This window comes from Diabrotica undecimpunctata, chromosome 4, assembly GCF_040954645.1.
Source record: "Diabrotica undecimpunctata isolate CICGRU chromosome 4, icDiaUnde3, whole genome shotgun sequence".
Classification (NCBI taxonomy): domain Eukaryota; kingdom Metazoa; phylum Arthropoda; class Insecta; order Coleoptera; family Chrysomelidae; genus Diabrotica; species Diabrotica undecimpunctata.
In genome coordinates, this window is record NC_092806.1 from 124167689 (window position 1) to 124189500 (window position 21812).

Consider the following 21812-nt stretch of genomic DNA (forward strand, 5'->3'; position numbering starts at 1 on the left):
AAAACATAACTTTGACTTAGCTGAAAGCCTTTCATACCTTCGTTCATCCGCTGATACAAAAGAAAAATATTTTTCTTATTTTGATAATGGAATGGAATTAAAGAGTCTCTAGTTTATCATGAGTCCAAATTAGAATTTTAAATTGGCTATGACAGTTTTCTTGTAGCAAATTAAGAAATTAATTCAAAATATCGCACAGTACAGCATTGGAATTATTTATGAAGAACTGAAAATTTGGGACCTTGTGATGGAACTGCAGTTTTGGAGGTAAATAGAGTCTCTAAAATTACTGACTTTTCGCTTTTTTTTTTAGAAAATGAAACAAAAAATTTAGGTTTATGAAGCAGAAGGAATTTTAGTAAAATATAATCAAACCCGTTGCCATCACTGTTGTAAAACCTATTGTGCAACAAGCACACAATCCTTCATTTGCAAAATATGTTGTTTTTTCAGATACCACAGCTTCTTGCGATGTATTAAACCATTTGGTTTCGTTTATGTTAACCCTTTGTGCAATAGAAGCACTGCCTTTGGTAGTTATTACTACCAAAGGTCAAACAATTAAAGATTATGCTGCAGCATACCAACTGCTTAAAGGGTCAATACCAAATGCTTTCGGTGGAATGGGTTATCCAAAAATATTTATTAAAGATGATAATAATTAGGCGGAAAGAAAAGCCTTAAAACGTGTATGGCCAGCATCATAAACACTTTTTTATATATGCCAACCAATTTGATGCTGCCAATTAATATGAAAAACCAACGATTTCGGCAGTAGAAGAAATATGTTACTGATTATTGGAAAAGAAAGGAAGATTTGTGCCGCGCTTATAAGAACGCATCAACACATGGCCAAAAATCCAACAATTTCAGTGAAATAACAGTAAAGTTTTTTAAAGACATAGTTCTACATAGAAACAAAGCTTGTAATGCTATAGCTTTAATAGACTTAAGCTGTACTGCCTTAGAAGGATATTATAGAAGACGGCTTCGAAATTTTGCAAATAGTAGAGGTGCAGCAAAGATTACTCCTTAAAAGCCAATTAGAAAAAATTAAGTATTTACAGCAGGAAGATATAATTAAATAATCTTAAAAATTATAGAAAGTTACTAGTGAGAAAAATAATACTGTGCATTTCGAATCCGACATAGCCATAGAATTTTGCAACTGCGAAATTGGAAGGTTAGGTGCTTTTTGCAAGCATCAAGCTGCAATTGCACGTTTTTTTTAATATATCTTTTTGCAACGCTAGAGCTACTAATCCTGACGATCGATACGACGTAGCTGAATTAGCTTTTGGCGAAAATGTTCAACCTTTCCCATTTTATAGCGGGCTTACAAGATCCAGTAAAAGTATTACTGAACATCATATTAACAACAGTATTACAGAACATTGTATTAATAACAACATGGATAAAATAATGTTAGAGAACATTATTTTAAACAAAAATGAAACAACTGAACAACAAGAATTTTCTTTTGCAGATTTTATTAATACGCTACAAGACAAAAACGGTACATTTGGAACTGATTCATTAACATCAAAATTATTGCACGAAAGATTATCCCATATTAAAATAAAAACGGCTTGGAAAAGTTTTTTAAACACGGCAGAAAGTTCCTTGGTAGAGCAATTTGGACAAAAGGCCAATATAAGAGTGCAACCAAGTTCAATCAGCAGAAGAAATTTGGGAGTTAAGGGTCAAAAATATTACCGTTTGGACGACTACTTAAAGTTGAGCCTTCTAAAAAAACGGTTAAAAAGGCATCACAATCTTTCATCCTACATCGCAGCAAATCAAAAATTGCAACTAAACATGGCGAAGGACATTAGATTTCGCATAAATATTACATTTTAAAAATTTAAATTTTTTTATAATTTATTTAAATATATTTTGTTTAATTTTCCATTGCATTGTTATAGTTTTATTTAATCATACATTACAAATGTATGATTAAATACAGATTAAATACAAATTACATTTAAAATCGGTCTTCTTTTAACTAATTTTAATAAAAAGTCAACTTTTTTGGTCTACGAATATTTAATTATTATTGTTATTATTTCAACATACAGTCTGATGTAAATATATGGAATAAATTTATTATTCCATAAATAGACGACTTAAAAAAAATCTTGAAACACTTCAATTTTAATTTTTGAATGGCCATCAATTATTATACATATTATATAGGACATTACGTCATCAAAGTTGGCGTAATGACGTAATCGCCGATTTTTCTAAATACAGACCCAGGTTTCATACTGTTAAGTACGATATACGATACTTATAACAAATGTTTAGTAATATACAATAAACTACGAAATCTTTAAATTGACGACCTTCACTCAGCAATGATCCAATGAGAAATATGGGTAGTAAATTCTTTCCCAACGTAATTTAGTTTAATGAAAAAGTGTTTATTGCAATTCCATTTTACCTAACTAATTAAATAATTTTGGTTAACTTAAAATTGATGCCTATTCAGAAATTAAAACTGAGATGTTATCAGATTTTTTAAAAGTGGTCTGTTTTTTAACTAATTAATTCATTCCATATTTTTGAGTCACACTGGATATTAAGGTCTAAAACGCCATGGAAAATAATAAATAATCTTTGTACATTGATTACTAATTAAATTTATTTAAATTATGCATTTTTAGTATGGTATATATGCAAACCCAATATTTTACGGAGATTATCCAGATGTGGTCAAGTCTTCAGTCGCTCGACGTAGTCAGAGTCAAGGTTTCCCAAATTCTCGGCTTCCTGAGTTTACAACTGAAGAAAAAAATACCATCAGAGGAACAATCGATTTCTTGGGATTAAACCAATACTCTTCATTTTACGTTACAGACAAAAAAGACGATAAAGATGGAATGGGTTATGACGCGGATGCTGAAGTAAAAACATGGGCTGACGAAAGCTGGGAACAAGGCGCTGCCGATTGGCTTAATGTAAGTATTTAAATGCACAAATTGGCCATTTTATCTTGGTCTCCGACATTTATACGAACACTAGCATATTCTAAGTTCTCAATTGAAACTGAGGTACAAATTGAAAAGGTAGATTAAAATTTTTTATTTTGTCTAAGACAGCTGCAAGGGAAAACTTGTTACTTTTTAGTAAATCTAATTCTAAAATTCCCTTAAACACATTACAATAAAAAACGTTTTTAAAAGCCGAACGTTAAACGAATTCTTACTGTGTTACTGTGTTACTTAGTAATGCATTGATTAGTGATCAGTGTAGTAGTGTCTGGGGGCACAGGAGATGTGTAAACTGTTACAATAGTCTAGATAGAGAACACTTTTACAAATTAGGCTACATTGACTAAGTTTATGATGGTGATATAATATACGGGGTGATTCATTTAAAAATACTAAGCAAATAATGAATTTATGTGACTTACCCTGTATTGGATTTAAAGAAGTATTTGGAAAATCATTTTTTTATTAATTTTGACAATCTTCTTTAAACTGTGACCACAAATCATTTACTATACTCCTTTACAATTGTATAGGACGTTGAACTTGTTACGATTTTTATTACAATTTTAGTTAAAACTTTTTAACTAATCTTTATAACACAAAACAACTTTATATTGTTGTAACAAAGAAGTAAAGCAGATAAAAATTTCAAATAAAATACAGGGCGTTTCATTTAAAAAAATATCTTTGATGCATTAGAGAGTTATAGAAGATCCTGTATATTTGTATTTAATTTTAAATTTGAAGCTTACAGATACCTCCTATTTTTGGTAAAAAAATCTTTTTTTCCTATAACAGATACGACGAACTTTGTCGCAAAAATTAATAACCCTGTATGTATAGATATATATTTAGTTTAAATTATTCATTTGATTTAGAATTAAAACAGTTGAACAACTCATATTCAAGAACTATTTATTTTCCAGAAAGCTCCTTTTGGTATACGCAATATGTTAAAATGGATTAAGAAAACTTACCCTGATATTCCTATTATCATCACTGAAAATGGTTGGTCAGATTTTGATGGAACTTTAGACGATGACCCAAGGATCGATTACATATCGGTAGGTAATAAAAAAATTATGTATATTTTGTTTTAGGTAATATTAGAATAGTCTTTTTTAAAGGGTCGTAACTTCTGCGGCCTTAGAACGAAGCATATCTTGGGAGTGTTGGGTTTTTTCTTTTCTTCTTTCCTTTTTTAAATAATATGAAAAAACTTATATATATATATATGTATATATATATATATATATATATATATATATATATATATATACAGATTGTTTGTAGACTTGTTTATCTGTTTAAATTATCTTCTTGTATTTCTAATTTCGTTAAAATGTCTTTTGTCTTCCTAAGGTTATAGCATTTTTTTCCATGCTGTATAAGGTTTTAATTCGGGTCTTACACATCTTATAGAGAGAAAAAACTCTTGAAAGAGAGTTTTTTAATAAATATTCAAACTGTATCTCAAAATCTTTAAACATAATCTAAATGTTTATTTACACATTCAAACTTTTCATCATATTCTTCTTTTTAAATCGTTTTCTTTATAAATCTCATTATTTTCTATTTAACACTTAAAATTGCGTCCCAATATTAAACATACACATAAAATATTCAATTTAATTCTTGATTTGGTTCTATATTATTCATTTTCCGTCGATGATTCCTGTAGATACAATTTTCTTTATTTTTCCTTCAAAATGATCACATGGCAATGTCTTTTTCTTGAATTTGATTAGTTGTACTGTAATATGGCTTTTTCTGTTATCAATATTGTCGTTTTTCATATGGATATAGCTAAATTCATTAAGTGAAGGAAAAACATTATGAGGAAATGGATAAAGTAATTTGAATTATTCATGGGAATGAGAATAGGGAATAGTTGGTAGTAATCATGTATTCCCGATTCATTTTATGGAATCTATAATAAGAATGCTGCTATATATTTTTCATCATACTATATAATTTCACCACCAGACAAAATACCCAGTACCTTCTGCTGGATTACATATACAGACAAGATATCAACAAAAAGAGCCAAACACATAAAAAAGAAAGGAATAACACCAGCTTTTAGGACAAGCAAATATATTAAGAACAACAAGAGACAAAAAAAAAGCAATTACACAGCGATGTTTACAAACTTAAATGTGGTGACTGCCCAAAAATTTACATCGGTCAAACTGGTAGAACTTTTATCAAATGTATAACAGAACATAAAAGGGCTTTCAATAATAGAAAAACAGGTTCTAAGTAAGCACTTCACCTTCTAGACAATAATCATTCTTCTAATGATGAATTTCAAATTCTTTAAATTCAAAATAAACAGCTTAAGCTATCTGTATTAGAATCTATAGAAATCAACAAATTAAAAAATACAGACATAATTCTGAATAACCAACTTGAGACAGACAGCTTTCCCTCTTCAACTTATTACATTAAATACTATTAAGTGTAAACACATACCAAAAATAGATCACTTGAGAAAGGCACTCTGGCTGAAACAGCTGCAGTGATAATAATTTAAAATAAATTTTGTGAAAGTGTGTTTCCGAGGTGATTTGTATATTCCAATTATAGAAAAAGAAAGATTCGCTGTTAACTTATTCTTTACTTATTTACTTACTCTTACTAATACTTACTGTTTAAGTAAGTATCAATGTTCTATTTGTAAGGACATTTATTTATTTTATACTGTTGTATGGAGTGAAAACATGTACTCATGGAATTACGTGTATGAGGCGGATATAGAGCTTTGAGATCTGGGTTTCTCAAAGGATGCTAAAGATCCCTTGGGTAGAGCATGTGACAAACAATGAAGTGCTGAGAAGGATAAGGACGGGGGGAAACTACTAAACAATATAAACAGTAACAAAATGGGTTATCTAGGACATATTTACAAAGGAGAAAAGTACAATTTCCTACCAATTATAATGGGAGAAAAAATGGAAAAAGACGTAAAGCAAGATGAAAATGTTCATGGCTGAAGAATATAAGAGACTGGATAGGCAAGGACATCGGTTCATTACAAAAAATAGCTCAAGATTAAAAGTTACTTAAAGTAATGCAGTAATGGGGAAGGGAAAGTGTTTTAAAGTGACTTAGTTTCGTTAACTAAAAATTGATTAATTTAAGTATGATATTTCAGAAAATAGGTTTTTGGGAGTAGACTTTATACGAGCACTTTGTATAAAATGGTACAGTTCTTTTTCCTATTTAATTATATTTATATTTAGAATATATTTTGGTCCCTATATTACTTAAATGGTAGTGTATATTAGGACGTATCGATATCCATGCTTTAAGACAACAATATTTATATGTTATATATGTATGTGTGTTTATATGCCATTATTGTTAAAAATATTTTAAGATTTAGCTTCTAAAGAATTAATTTAAAGATTACGATAAACCTTCTTTAAATTTTTAGAAATATCTTAGTAACGTAAAAGCCGCAATGGACGAGGACAAAGTCAATGTAGTAGGATACACGGTTTGGAGTTTGCTGGATAACTTGGAGTGGCTGTTTGGTTTTTCGTAAGTATTTTATCGTTGGTACATCACTTGTTTGAATTTTATATTAATCATAAGCTTAAAACCTTATACCCTAACGGTCTATTATTTGATCTAGATGCATACTTTCTTTCTTTCTTTGCGCTGTTTGGAATTTAGGAAAATGGCTTTAGGAAAATCTGATTGGTGAACCTCAATTTATATCCCACTACACGAAAAAGGAACTACTACCAGATGTGAAAACTACCACACACTGTTACTAATGGGCACACCAATGCAAGTCACCAGACAAGTCATTAATTTATTAATACGTCTTATCCATATTAATCTTTAGTCGACCCTGACGGAACCGTGATATAATTTTTCAAACATTATTATTGCATCATCCATACGATCGGCTATAAGGACGATGTCATCTGCAAATCTCAAATGATTGAGATTCTCTTAATTTATGTTGATACCGTACTAATTTAGATCTGCTTCTTACAAGTATGTTCTAAAAACGTCGTGAAAAGCTTTGGAGAGACGATGTCTCCTTGCCGAACTCCTCGATGTATACAAAATTTATTCGTTTCTTGTTCAGATAGTCTTACGCTAGCTGTGGTATTTTGGTAAATATTTTATATTATTCTTTTATACTTTTAATATTTTCTGCTGGTTTATGGTATCGAATGCTTTCTCGTAGTCCACGAATATCAGTCCCAATGATTTATTGTATTTCGCAAATTTCTCTATCAGGTTCTTTATTACTAGTAAGGGGTCGTTAGTGCTATACACTGATCCAAATCCAGCTTGTTCTCTAGGTAGATAGAAGTCTTATTTAGCGTCTAGTCTTTTTTTGATAATTTTTGTGAAAAGTTTATATGTGTGAAAGCAAACCGATAGGATGGTAGTTTTTTTAGATCTGTTATATCTCCTTGTTTGTATAATAAACCAATGACTCCATTGTTCCATCAAGAAGGAATTTATCCTTGGTAGATGCATTCGGCGAAAAGTTTGGCCAAAGCCTGGATAATTTTATTTTTACCTAGTTTGATCACCTCGATCACTACTCCGTCATTGCCAGGTGCTGTGTTATTTTTTATTTCTAAAAGTGCCGTTTTGACTTGGTATGGTATTATTTATGGCATCAATTTTGATCCCATGTTTATGATTTTGGGCAGTTGCTGATCTTGCTTTTCGTCGGTGCTCTCATACATTTCGTTATTCGACAACCTCAAGGATGTTGGTTCTATCCTTAGTAATGTTTCCACCTTTGTTCCATATTTTGTACATATTTTTGTTGCCTATGTTGTTCGTATTTTGTTGCTCCAGAATCTTTAAAGATTTGTTTTATTGAATTATTTTAGTGATTTTTCTAGTATTGTTTTCTTTTACATCTTTTTGAATTGATCAGTGGATATCTTGATATCTAAACATGATATAGAGAAAATATTAAAGTCAATATATAAGATACTGAACAACTTGGGGTTTGCAGATGACATAGTTCTTATTGCAGGCCGGGTAGGTCATGCATGCCAGAGTCTTCAAGACATATTCCGATATCTCTTTCTAAAAAAACGACAGTACACGTTCTTTCGAAATTATATTTAGGTTACAATAAATCTGGTACGATTGCATCCAACTATGATGGACTTATCTTTCCAGATTTGGTCCGGGTTTTCTTTTGCCCTACTTACTGGCGTCTTATCCGCTTTGTGTAATAAAATAGTATCATTTAAACCTAATAAAGTAATTCTTTAGTGTAAACACAGAGCCCACATGTAAAGTAATTGCCAAAATAAAATTTATTTCCGAAAGGTTGAGCATTCGAAAAATACACCCAGTACTCATAAAAGATAATAGTTTATAATGGTTTATTTTTTGGTTATTATTATTTTTTGTTAGTCCATAACTCTTTATATACTCTACTATCTATCGAGAATACAACGGTCGAAAAAAATCCCGTCAGATTGAATAGCTAATCGATACCGTTCAACAGATTTAGTGGGAAAACAACTGTAAGCGAATAAATATGACTCTTATTATTATATATTACAATATATATATATATATAAATATATATATATATATGTATATATATATATATATATATATATATATATATATATATGTATATATATATATATATATATATATATATATATATATTTTAATAAATACATAAAGTAACTTCACTCAAATTAATTAATTTTAAATAAATTTTTCCAGAAACAAATTTGGATTATACCAAGTTGATTTCAATCACCCAAATAGGACCAGAACAGCGAAAAAGTCAGCCAAATGGTACACAAATGTCATAGAGAACAGATGTTTAGGAACATGTGAATGAGAAAATAAATTGTACATAACACTCTTAATGTTAAGGTTTATATAAATAAATAGTTTTACCTTGTTTTTATGTTTATTTCAATCCTTTAGTCGCGGGACCATTAATAGTTATTTCTGCACAAATTAAGTTGTTCAACCACGTGACCTCAATAGCAATAAACCATTCTTGTATCAATTGCATGTAATATTTTTTGCGTTTGTTCTAAACACTAAACAAGAGTGGTACAGTAGGCAGTACAGTAGACTTGAGCGAAGCTTCATAATATGGTTTCTATATTGTTAAAATTTAAATAACACTTTTAAAATTAAAGAAAACAATTTTATTATTCATTCCTTAGTTCTATTTTAAACAGATTAAATTATCTTTAAATAGTTTAATACATTATTATGTGTGCTCCTAACCACACCTGCTAACGTAGCAACAAAGCATGCGTTATTTACTTCTGACAGATCGGTCAAAGTCAGACTAAATATTAAATTCTTCTCCAGCCTTAAGTAATCCAACTGTGGACATAGGCCTCCCCCAAATAAATCGAGTGTTTTCTATTTTGCGCCACTTGCTTCCAGTTGTGTCCTCCGATCTTCTTAATATCATCAGCCAATCTCATTTGTGGTCTTCCTCTGCTTCTCTTTCCTAACCATGGTCTCCATTGTTGTATTTCGTAGTTCTATCTTTTGTCCTTTAGTAGGGCATTGTGTCTTGCGAAGCTCCATTTTAATTTGGCAGCATGCTGCCAAATATTAAATTATTAATAAAAAATAAATGTCAGAAATTACTGAACACTTAACTTAAACCATTAATCTTCTTCTTCCTATGCCATCTTCATTAACGGAGGTTGGCGACCACATTTCTAAAAGTTTCTCTGTCTTTTGCAACGTGGAATAATTCGTCTACAATCATGTTTGTTCAGTCTTGAATATTTCGCAGTCATGACTTCCTCTTTCTACCTATTTCCTTATTGCCATCGACTCTACCCTGCATGATGACCTGCAGAAGACTATATTTATCATTCTTCAGTATGTGTCCAAGGTATGCAGTCTTGCGTACTTTTATTGTTCTCAACAATTTTTTGTCTCGACCCATCCTTCTCAGCACTTTCTTATTGGTGACCCAGGCAGTCCATGGAATTCTCAACATTCTCCGGTATATCCAAAGTTCAAAGGCTTCAAGCTTCTTATTTATTTGCGCTTTTAACGTCCATATTTCTACTCCGTACAATAGACGGGACCAGACGTAACATTCAACAAACCTCATTCTCAGCGCAGTATTCAGATTTTTTTCACAGAACAATTGCTTGAATTGATAAAAGTAAAAATTTAATTTTTTTATCTGTGATCTTTAAATGGTGCGGATTGTCTTTATTTTATGTATGCTTGTGAAATTCTAGTATGTAACCTCGATAAATTTTAATACTTTAGGTATTTTTGTGACTTGTGACTTTTCTGACGATCAAAATTATATTATATAGCTTGGTAATAAAACAGTCAAGAAATAAACATTTATTAAAACCCATTTATAAGCAAAACATTATAAAAAAATTGAAATTTATAGGTACTTACATATAGTTGAAACAAGTAGATAATTATAAAACTAAAACACACACGCACACGTCACTGAAGTTCATCTGTTTCATCTTGAAGATCAGGGTCTTCATCTGCAATATCTGTGAGATACAAAGAGAGTTGAAAATTTTCCACGATATCTAAAGTTGATCACATCAAATTTAACATCAGTCAGGTTTTTCTTATATGTATTTGATTTTCCTTGGCTCGTTAACATCATACTGCAACCACTTCACATTATGCCACTTGAATGCCAAACCTTGTTCATTCTTTTTCTTCAAAACTAACTGGTCATTGAAGAGTTTGGAATAGTCATTAAAGTTTTCTAGATTCATTTTACACACCTCAAATTTGTTTTTTTTTATTTTTTTCGTGGATCGAACAAGCTGAAACCAGTCATGTGGATGGTATATTGGAATTTAATTTTTTTTCTTTTGTTTTGTATTTGGGCGTGGTCTATGTCACACTCCATATGTGTGTACTCAGGAATTAAGAACTTATGGTTTATAATCTGTACAGTGATGGATTCCACTATAAATTTCAAAACTTAAAAAACTTTCAAAACTTTACTGTAGGTGATAGATGAAAGTCATAAATCAGACTTAATACTTTTTAAAGCCCTCTATTCAATGATTTCTCAGTTATTACCTTTTAACCATTATTCTAAAATTGGTATGAGAGTGCATTGACTTACGCCTTTTACATCAATCAGTAGAAAAAATACTGCGATGTGTTATGTATGTTATAAGCAATACAGTTATTTTGTGACCTGTAACCATTGTACTTTACTGCTTCCTCACGGTACCTTAGTCATATGTCTAGTAATAACAGATTCTTTAAGTTCTGTGAGTAGCTTAAGCACCATTTTCTCAACTTATCCTTTGTAGCGATTGATAAAGAACCATTTCTACCGACTTCAGCAAAGGAATGCCACTATAGAATTTATGTCGATTCGGGCACATATAGGTATAAATGGTAATGAAAGAGTAGATGCTGATGCCAAATCTTCCGTTAACAACGAAGAGTTAATAAAAACTATATATAAAAAAGATTTATATCAGCGAAATAACTCGACTTTGAAAGAACGGTTGCTTCAAGAGTGATATCAACATCAACAAAAACTACAAGACATAAAAACAACAGTTACAAGATGGATAATGAGTGTAGCAACAGGAACGACCAAAATATAATAAACAGACTGAGATTAGGACATACACGGTTAACACATCATCTTCTTCTTTTTCTTTTTATATAGACATGACTATGTCTGTTAATGTGCCTCCAGTAAGTTGTTGTTCCATCGTTTTCGTGGTCCTCCTACTGATCGTCTTCCTATTGGGGAACCGTCTCTCGCCATCTTTACTACTATATTTGTTGTCATTCGGCTTATATGATCGTTCCATTCTACTCTTCTATTTCTAACACAATTCTTGATGTTCTCCACTTTGCATCTATGTCGTATATCTGTACTTCTAGCTCTGTCCCATAGTGTCTTATCATCAATTTTTCTAAGTGTTTTTATCTCTGCTGTTTCCCTTTTTGTCCTCTCTGTGTTAGGTCTTGTTTCTGCCGCGAATGTCATTATCGGTTTGATGATTAATTTTGTAAATCGGGCCTTTCGTTTCTTTCCCGATGTTTTTATTTCTACATATTGCTCTATTCACTTGATCTTTCACTTTAGTTTCGAGCTTTTCGTAGCTAGATAATGTGATGCCTAGATATTTAAACTCCATATTTGTTCCATTATCTGACCTTCTAGCTCCAAATTAAATCTTAGTAAATTTGCTGTTGTAACCATGCATTTTGCTTTTTTTGGGGAAATTAACATGTTAAATTATCTGATGGTTATATTAAATTGGTGCAGCATACGTTATAAATCATCTTCACTTTAAGAGAGTAGTATTGCGTCGTCTGCATAGCAGATTATTTTAAGTTGTTTTCGTCCCATTTAGTATCCTTTTTTGGTTTCTACTTTTTTTATTATTTCATTCATAGTCAGGTTAAACAATATGGAACTCATTAAATCTTCCTGTCTTATCCCATTCCCAGCTTCAATGCCAACGGTTAACTCATGAATACCATATTACTGGAAGTGCTGATTCAATGTGCAGTAAAAGTTTAAGTGTAGAATATATTATCCTAATGAAATGCCCGGCATATTTAAATGAGACAAAAAAGTGTAACCTTTCGACAATGTTAAGTGACAGTCTAGAGGAGAACTGTGTCTATTCATCAGTTTTAAGTTTTCTTAAATTAATTGGAATATACAGGATGTTTCAAAAAGGTATGGCATTAATTAAATCACGTATTCCAGGGACAAAAATAAATTCATTGAATCCAACTTACCTTAGTACAAAAATGTACACAAAAAAGTTACTGCCCTTTGAAGTAACAAAATAAAAATTGTTTTTTTGCATTATCTCCTAAACTACTTGATATTTTGTAATAAAAATGAACACGTTCTTTCTTGTTCTAAAAGCATTTGTCATACAAAAAAACAACAAAATCTAAGCGCACAGAAAAATTTTAAGGGGGGTGTGCAGCCCTAAATCCCCCCAAACTTTTGAGTACGTCCAAATCAAATGAATTTTGTGACGTCATTAGTTTAACACATTATTTTTAAAACTTTTTTGCTTCATCACTTTTTTCAAAAAACAGTTTTTATTGAGTAATGGCCCTTTTCATTAACCTTTAAAAAATTACGTCCTCTATAAATATGATATTACAATAAATGTTCAAAATTTTCTGTGCTCTTAGATTTTGTTGTTTCTTTTGTATGAAGAATGCTTTTAGAACAAGAAAGTAACGTGTTTATTTTTATTACAAAATGTCAAGTAGTTTAGGAGATAACGCAAAAAAACAATTTTTATTTTGTAACTTCAAAGGGCTGTAACTTTTTTTGTGTACACTTTTGTACTAAGGTAAGTTGTATTTAATCTATTTATTTTTGTCAACGGAATGCGTGATTTAATTTATGACACACCTTTTTGAAACACCCTGTATAATAAAATATAAATGTTTGTAAAAACCAATGTAATTAGAAATCTATGTATGTAAAAATATAAATGTAGGTAATAATCTATGTATTTCAAAATCTCTTTAAATATGTATCCAGAAAGTAAAAAAACTTTTTAATACCGAGCGATGCTAATAACCACATAGGTTGATGATTCTGTTTATTTCGTAATTATATTTTTGGGCATGTGCGCTAAGTAGCAACTTACCTAAAAATTTAATATTAATACTCATATTCTATAAGTTCCCTAATGTCTACCGTTTTTTCGTCTGGTATATTACTGCGGTAACAATGATAAGTTTTTAAATTAACATGAATAAAAAATGTATTTTGCAAGTGTTTAAATAGATTCATTGTTTAATGTTGGAATTAATTATTTTATCTTAGTTTATCTGTAAATAAATACATATTTGAAAACCTGTTATCTAGTTATTTTAAATACTTATATGTATTTCTGTGATGTTTCCAAGATGCAAAAAATGGGAAGCAATTGGTTTTTATATTTTTCAGTACTTTCTGGTAAGTTTTTTTATTTTAGTTAACTAGTTAATACATTGTGTGTTTCTAATAATTTTATTTGAAAAAAAAATTGACTGACGGAATTGTCGAGAATGTAAATAGCGAGATCGACACCTTCTACGTAGAATATAGTGCATTCTAGTATAGTGCATCCTAAGTGCATTCGGTCAACTTTACAGTACAGTTGTTTAAAGGTTTGCTCATTGTTTATTGATGGTTGTTTAGTGAGGGAACAACCAATATATTAAAATTTGCATATTTTTACAAAATGGGTGGATAATAATGCTGTTGTAGTACTTAAATTAACATTATTTCTTGTTTTCGAGAAAAATCACTTTTGATATTTTACGTTGATCAACATAAAAAGTAAATTATAGTATGTAACACTTACTATGAATTACGTTGGACACTATACAGAACTATTTCTCGTATGGCATATATTCTTCTTCGTAAAAAAAGTTAAATAATTGTTGTAAGTAGTAGCAAATATATTCTACTCCGTTACAATTTTAAATAATAATGTAAGTTTATTAACCTTATTGTAATAAAAATATTCAGGGGTATTTTAGGAAAGTAGGCAATGAAAAAGCATGAAATTATTATTGATAGAATCACACTACTATATTTTATTAAAAGAATTATCGTTATGTGTCATATAAATTAGAAAAGTAGTACCTTATTGTAATTATTTTTAGGTAACGAAGTCAAAATAAATCATGCAATAACTTTTAAGAACCCTTATTCTAAGATCCATCAACATAACGTAAATTTTAATAAAACATAAAAACCTAAACATAAAAAAATCAAAATACAATATAACCCACTATCACCCTTATTCTGAGTGTGCCCAACTTCTAAAAAGCAATGACGAATAGATACTTAGAAAGTGGATGCAGCATTCAAATAAATGACTATGCGATTGCAATTTTGGCCCACACAATTATCTGACCAAAATCTAAATGTATTTGTACCTAGGTCCTTATGTTTTGAAATAAATTTCATTAAACACGTAGAAACCTCATTAGCGCCCCTTTTGCTCTGCCACTCATGCCAAATGAAGCAAGTACCTTCTTTATCCCGGACATTACAAACAGTGAAGTTGAATATTGATAGTTTACGTTTTTAATAAAGAATACCTACTTAAACAACTGTGTGAAGCATTAAGTATTTTTTGAAAATCGAATGTAGCTGTTATTATTTTTCTCCTAGAGGTTTTAGCTTCGTTTTTATCAAAGCACTTTTTTCTCCCGCGAGATTTTTACTATGCAGATGTGATTCATAAATCTGTGTTTTAAGCAATGTTGGTTTAGATTTGTTTTTATAAATATATAAAAGTATAATCTATAAGAGTATATCAGTATAATCTATAGAGGAGTATACCTGTTCGTCAAGCCACTCCCTGTATAAATAAGATTATCACTACTACTTCGTGTATAATGAGATTCTAGAGATTGAATGGACTTGATGTGATCACAAACACTTTTAACAACGTCTTGGGTTAGCACATTACGATGATTGTGATGGCATCTCTGATCTGTTTATATCCTACTAACGTCTAGTTTTTCCAATGCAGTGTAGACAAACTGTTAACTTATAGAGAAAGTATTTAAAAACTTTTTCTTTTTACAAACAAATATAAATTCGGCCGTATCACCTCTCTTCACTTTCAGTCTATAAATGAGAGAGTAAAATTGAGCCTTGATACTGTATCAGTAAAAACACTTCGTTTGTTTTTAATTTAGTGCCAGGGAAGGTAGAAAACCCAATTGCCTTTTTTTCCTCTTATCTAAATTCATTGAAAATTACCTAAATTCAAAATTTAATGAAAATGAAAATCCTTTCATCGGTACTAATTTTTGAAGAACATTTTTATCTACAATTTTCTGGACACATCGATTTTAATGATTTTGCAAACTGGTTGTGCCATCACGACTTTTATATAATTTACCTGTATTTTTTAGTCTCTTTCTTATATTATTAATCCAAGATGCAACATATCGACGTCTGATGTTACCTACATCCTTTCGAGAAACCTGTTTTTGTTTTTTGGAACATTTCCTAGTTGATTCGGAAAATGAAGAAATGGGGTGTTAGCTTGGGATGTTGATAGTAGGTCAATAGTGCGTGAAACAGCTGACTGCGGTTTTTGTATAGCATTTTCATACCAAGGACAAAAGTAGTTATCACAATCGTGGTCTAAATGGTTTTTAGCACTTTCTGGGGATGAAATATGTGTAGTATTTTTCTCTGACTTGTTCTCTATTGATTCTAAAAATAATTCAATGTTTAGTTATCATTGTGTACCTATAAATAACATTATTCAAATTTAGCCATACGGCTCAAACTCCCTCTAAGGGAAAAATTCACTCATCGCAGATACCTACGGTATCAAAAGGATTGAGCTCTGGTGGGACTCTTTCCGTGTTATCGAGCCCTAGGTGACTTGGTATGTTGGAGTATCTCCCAAAAATTTTCGTGCACATCTGGACGTCGCGAGAAGTACAGCTTTCTGTATGGCCTTATAAGATGTTCATTTAGACCCAGCTGTTTCATGTTCTCTAGAAAGTTTTTGGGAATAACACCAGTAGTAGATAGAATAATAGGTACTGTCTGGATACTTTCCATTCTCCATTGTCTCCTGATTTCTATTTCTAGATCTCTATACTTTGCGATCTTTTCGTTGTATTTAACACGTAAATTATTGGTGTTGGGTATCGCCACATCAATAAGTGCTGTTTTCTTAGTACGTTTATTAACTAGTATAAGATACGGTCTATTATGCGCCACTGGTTGGTCAGTGAGCACAGTGCTGTCCCAGTATAGCTTGTAGTTGTCATTTTCAAGCATTCTGTCAGGGATGTATTGATAATAAGGAAGATGATCGGCTTGGAGAAGTCCCAGTTTGTCAGCACGTTCTTGGTGGATAATAGTTCCTACTGAGTCATGGCGTTCTTTATAATCAGTACCAACAAATGGTGGCCTGGCAGCCACTGGTAAGATGTTGGATGGTTTCTTGGGCTTGACATCCATATCGGCATTTCTCATTTTGGACTAGAGGATCTTTAATAATATATTTCAGGTAATTTTTTGTTGGAATAACCTGATCCTGAAATGTGTTCCATAAAATCTAGTACATCTTGCATCAATAGAAAGTTAGACATAGATCAACTGAGCAACATTTATTGTTAGTTACTGGAAAAACATCAAAAATAAAATTAATATCTACCTGTACCTACATAAATTACACTTATATGCATAACATGTTGAATACCATTAAGACAGGTTTAAAAATTAAAATCACCTAAGATGGGCCTCTAGTATTTCTTAAAAAGAAATATAATATTAAGTACACCTAATTACTTTTTAATAACAGGGTTTTTTCTTTTTGTTCTCTATGTGTCAAGGTTTAAATACACCAGTAAAAGATGACAAAGTTTTACTATCTGTATCTAAATTTTAAAAATTTTAGAATGTATTTTGTCCATTATTTTATGTTGAGTGTCAATTAAGTGTTGGTGTGTTATTAATGTTGAGTGTCAATGCTTTTACAAATAATCTCAACGACTAGTAAGTTACACTGAAGAATTGTGATATTTTATAAATATTTACATTTTTTCTTATTACAGTGTCTTGAAAAAGGAATAAAACCATTCCGAAAGCTAGACAAAGAGTCAAAAGAGTGTTTCATTAACATCCCGGCCAATTTTCTGACTGCAACCCTAATAAACTGTGTTGTTGGTTTATATCGACAGTCGCTAATAATTCTTATATATATATATATATATATATATATATATATATATATATATATATATATATATATATACAGTTTATATATATATAGTGTATATATATATATATAATTATATCTATATGACATTGGGTATGAGAAACGCCATATTTTCCATTGCATATTTTTTTGTCATTTTTTGCTCTAAGTAGCAATCAAATAAAAGGGTAAAAAGCCAAAATAGTTTGAAAATAACAAAAAATGCTCTGGGTCTCAGGAGAATAATTGACACTAACTATATTTTGAGTTAACAAGCATTAGTACCTTCAGTAAAAACCATAGGAGTGGTATAACTGTCTTTAGAAGTAATAACTCGATGTTCTTTATTTTAGTTAACCTTATGACGTTTACCTCCAACATCGGATTTTCTTGGACTTCTCCATTTTTACCAAAACTGAAGGGAGTTTTGGGCCCAGAAAATAATCCTCTACCAGAACCAATCACAGTTCTTGAGGAGTCATGGATAACAACCATTATTAGCATTGGATCACTATGTGGACCACTCTTTACGGGACAAATTGCCAATAGGATTGGAAAGAAGATGACTCTAGTGCTATTTTCAATACCGATGCTATTGTCCAATGTAGTGTTAATTTTTGCTAATAGGGTCTTTCACTTTTATATTGCCAGATTTTTGCTTGGCTTGGGATTTGGTTGCGTCTATTGCATAGTTCCACCATTTGTAGCTGAAATATCTAATGTGTCGAATAGAGGCAAGACCGCGTTACTATTGACATTTATGAATTCTCTTAGTCACGTTAGCGTCGTTTCCATCGGTCCCTACGTTTCTGTGCGAACATTTGCCTACTTAAGTCTAATACCTTCTTTGTTATTTTTTAGTACTTTTCTTCCGTTTGTACCCGAAAGTCCTTATTACTACGTTTCGAATAAAGACACTAACAAAGCTATGGCATCTTTACAAAAGTTTCGCCAAACAGCAGATGTTAAAGATGAATTAAACGAAATTATTATAAATAATGAACAGACACAGGAAAAAGGTAGCTTTAAAGATGTGGTAGCTTCTAAAGTTGTATTGAAAGGTCTATTTATTACTATTTGCCTAATGTTAGGCCAACAATTAAGTGGTATACAGCCAATCAATGCTTACCAACAAGACATTTTTCGTTCTACCAGCAGTACCATTCCAAGCGAGATTTCTGTAATTATAGTAGCAATAGCTCAATTCCTTACTGTATTTCTCGCCATGGTACTAATCGATCGATTAGGAAGAAAAAAATTATTAATGATTTCTTATTCCGGTATATTGATATCGCTAATCAGTGTCGGCGCCTACTTTTTTCTGCAAGAGCAAAATATTAATGTGGATAATATATTTTGGGTTCCGGTAACTAGTACATGCTTGCTTATGGTCAGCTTTCGCTTTGGTTCTGGCCCAGTAACATGGTCTTTCGTTGCCGAAATATTTCCCTCTAATTTGAAAAATACTTTAACACCGATCGTTACAATTTCAATGGTTTTTTTTGGTTTTGTTGCTACCTTCACTTTTCCTCTGATGTTTATGTATTTGGGGCAATCATTTACTTTTTGGGTGTTTGGTGTTTGTACTTTAAGCGTTCTTTTGTTTATTTATTTTTATGTACCTGAAATAAAAGGAAAATCATTTTTAGAAATTCAAAATATTTAAAAAAAATAACTTTTTTATTAAATTAAAATATATTGAAATAACGTCTTTTGTCTTTGTAATTCTACTTAACACGTTAACTGCCACAGCAGTCATCAGTGACATACAAATTTCGGTTCTGGAGGCCAGATGACTGCTATTTTATACCGTTTAACTATTATTAACCATAACCATTATGGTTCTTTTGAACAAGGAATTTACATTGGGTTGTTACTCCTAATAATTTTATTTACGACAAGAAAAACAAAATATTTAAAATTGAAATTAAATCAATGTGTAAGATAATACATATAAAATAAAGCTCTCTCTTTTCCTTTCTTCAGTCCTGAGTCCCCGGAGAGTGTATTATATTTAACGTAATGTCATGTGTTGTCCGTTTTCAACGATCTCTGTCTCTGGTCATTTCTTTTAACTTATGCATAGGTATTTAGCATATTCTTGTAATTTGGTCGATCCATCTTATTGGGAATCTTCCTTGTGATCGTAGGCCTCCTACCTTTCCTTGGATAATAAAGTACTTTCATGTTTTGTGTATGTGTAATTCATTTAAAATCAAATGTCCTGTGGTCTATCCACGGAATTGGTAACATTCTTCTCCAACAGAACATTTTAATAGCGTCTTTCTTTCTTCCGCTTGTTGTAACATCCAAGATTCACACCCGTATGTCAGTATTGTAAATATTAACTTTCAGTGGTAACGCATGGTCTCACAGACGGAGCTAACCTATTCATACCGATAATTAACGGTCTGTTGTGATATTCCCGGTAGGTCATTTAGTAGCTTCATATTTTACCTAACCGTTGTTAGTATTAAAATATTGTTAAACGTAGATGCATAGTTCGTTCGTTACACAAGATTTCGGCCTCAGAGATGGATGTTAGCTGTTGCAGCTGTACTACAGTTATAAATTGTAACTTTTAGCGTTGTATTTTTAGTGAATAAAATATTATTTTTTTTACTTTTTAGAAATAGAAATAAACTACGAGGAGGAGCAAAACTATTTGTAGAGACTTCTACAAAAAGTTGATGGTACTGATGATTTGGAATGCTGCGGATAGTTCAGAAGAAGATGAAATTGAAATACAAAATATCGTTACAGATAGTGAATAGAATAGATCAAAAGCAGAAAATTATGTTTTTAATGGGAAAATATTTACCAGCGAATTACTATTGTTTTTTTTTTGGTAAGATTAAAAAAACTAAATGGCGAAAGCATCTTGGTAATGAGCGAGTGCGTACAAGAGCAGATAGTTTAATGAGGCATTTACCAGGTGTAAAGGAGGATGCTAGGGAGAAATTAATCTTATGATATTTGGTGCTGTTTTATAACAGACCAGATGTTGGAACTTATTGAAATAAATAGAAATATAAATATTGACCTACATGCTGATCCTCTGAATATAAACTACAGAAAGACGAATATACTAAAAATAGTTTATAGACGGATATAGGCTTGTTATAAATAGCAGGAAAGTTTAAGAATAATCATCTCAATGATTAAGATTTGTTTAGAAAAAAACGGTAATTCCTTAGAAATATTTCGAATTCTAATATCATACGAGCGTCTCAAATTTTTATTGGCATTTACTCGCTTTGATAATAAACTCGTGCAAAAATACAAAAAACCGATAAATTGGTTCATATCCGAAATTTTTTTGAAGAGTTTAGCACCAATTTGCCAAAACACTACAACATGTCACCCTATCGTCCAGCTTATGAATAATTAGAAGCCTTTAGAGGACGTTGTGGGTTCAAAATTTATAAAATTTAAATGCCAAAAAACCAAATAGATACGGTATAATAATATGTGCTTTGACTGATGCTAAATTAGCATACCTCAAATTAGGAAATTTATGTTGGTCAGCAACCACAGGGGCTCTACCAGCAGACCACAAAGACTTTGGATTTAGTAATCAGTTTGTGCAGACCTATCTGTGGTACAAATAGAAATGTTACTCTTGATAATATTTTTACCAGTAAGCAGCTAGCTGATACATTATTGTACAGAAATTATTGTACAATCATTATTGTACGGAAAAAATTTGTGCCCCTAATGTCAACAATACATTACGAAGATGGTACGTTGGATATACAGACTGGTAAGCCTAACATGACAATTGATTACAATGCAACCAAAGGAGAAAGGACACTATTGACAGTGGACCGACCGGAGGTAGAAATGTTCCATTTGCTCGAATTATTGCACAAATAGTACGAGTAATCCTTTTTCAGCACTTGTGCACTGGTTTAGCTGTTATCACCTTTTTGTGTCACAACTTTATGTGGTAGTTGGATAGACGTAGGAGCAATTTCGTCTAAATTGTATATGCGAATAAAATCAAACATTTGGTTTAGTAAATGGAATAAGCCTTGACAGTGAACATTCTTCTGATGATGATAGATGCTCTTAATCAATCTTTACCAGTACATTTGTT

General features: G+C 31.1%; 2 protein-coding genes across 2 annotated transcripts in view; both read left to right on the forward strand.

The window, feature by feature from the left end:
* LOC140439958 (myrosinase 1-like) overlaps positions 1–8910 on the forward strand; it is a 33435-nt gene extending 24525 nt beyond the window's left edge. The window contains exons 6-9 of the mRNA XM_072530153.1: positions 2667–2960; positions 3920–4057; positions 6433–6539; positions 8727–8910. Of these exons, the coding sequence (XP_072386254.1) occupies positions 2667–2960; positions 3920–4057; positions 6433–6539; positions 8727–8847 (660 nt within the window). The 3' untranslated portion in view covers positions 8848–8910. The remainder of the gene's footprint in view (positions 1–2666; positions 2961–3919; positions 4058–6432; positions 6540–8726) is intronic.
* A 4929-nt stretch (positions 8911–13839) lies between these two features.
* LOC140438390 (facilitated trehalose transporter Tret1-like) lies at positions 13840–20252 on the forward strand. Its single transcript, XM_072528072.1, has 2 exons — positions 13840–13944; positions 18067–20252. The coding sequence occupies exons 1-2, from the start codon at positions 13872–13874 to the stop codon at positions 19377–19379; spliced, it is 1386 nt and encodes a 461-aa protein (XP_072384173.1). The 5' UTR covers positions 13840–13871; the 3' UTR covers positions 19380–20252.
* Positions 20253–21812: the final 1560 nt, after the last annotated feature.

Excerpts from the sequence above, each read along its gene's own strand:
- LOC140438390 (XM_072528072.1), top strand. The coding sequence starts at position 13,872 with ATGTATTTCTGTGATGTTTCCAAGATGCAAAAAATGGGAAGCAATTGG. Across the intron at positions 13,945-18,066 it reads ATATTTTTCAGTACTTTCTG|TTAACCTTATGACGTTTACC; the intron begins GTAAGTTTTTTT and ends TCTTTATTTTAG.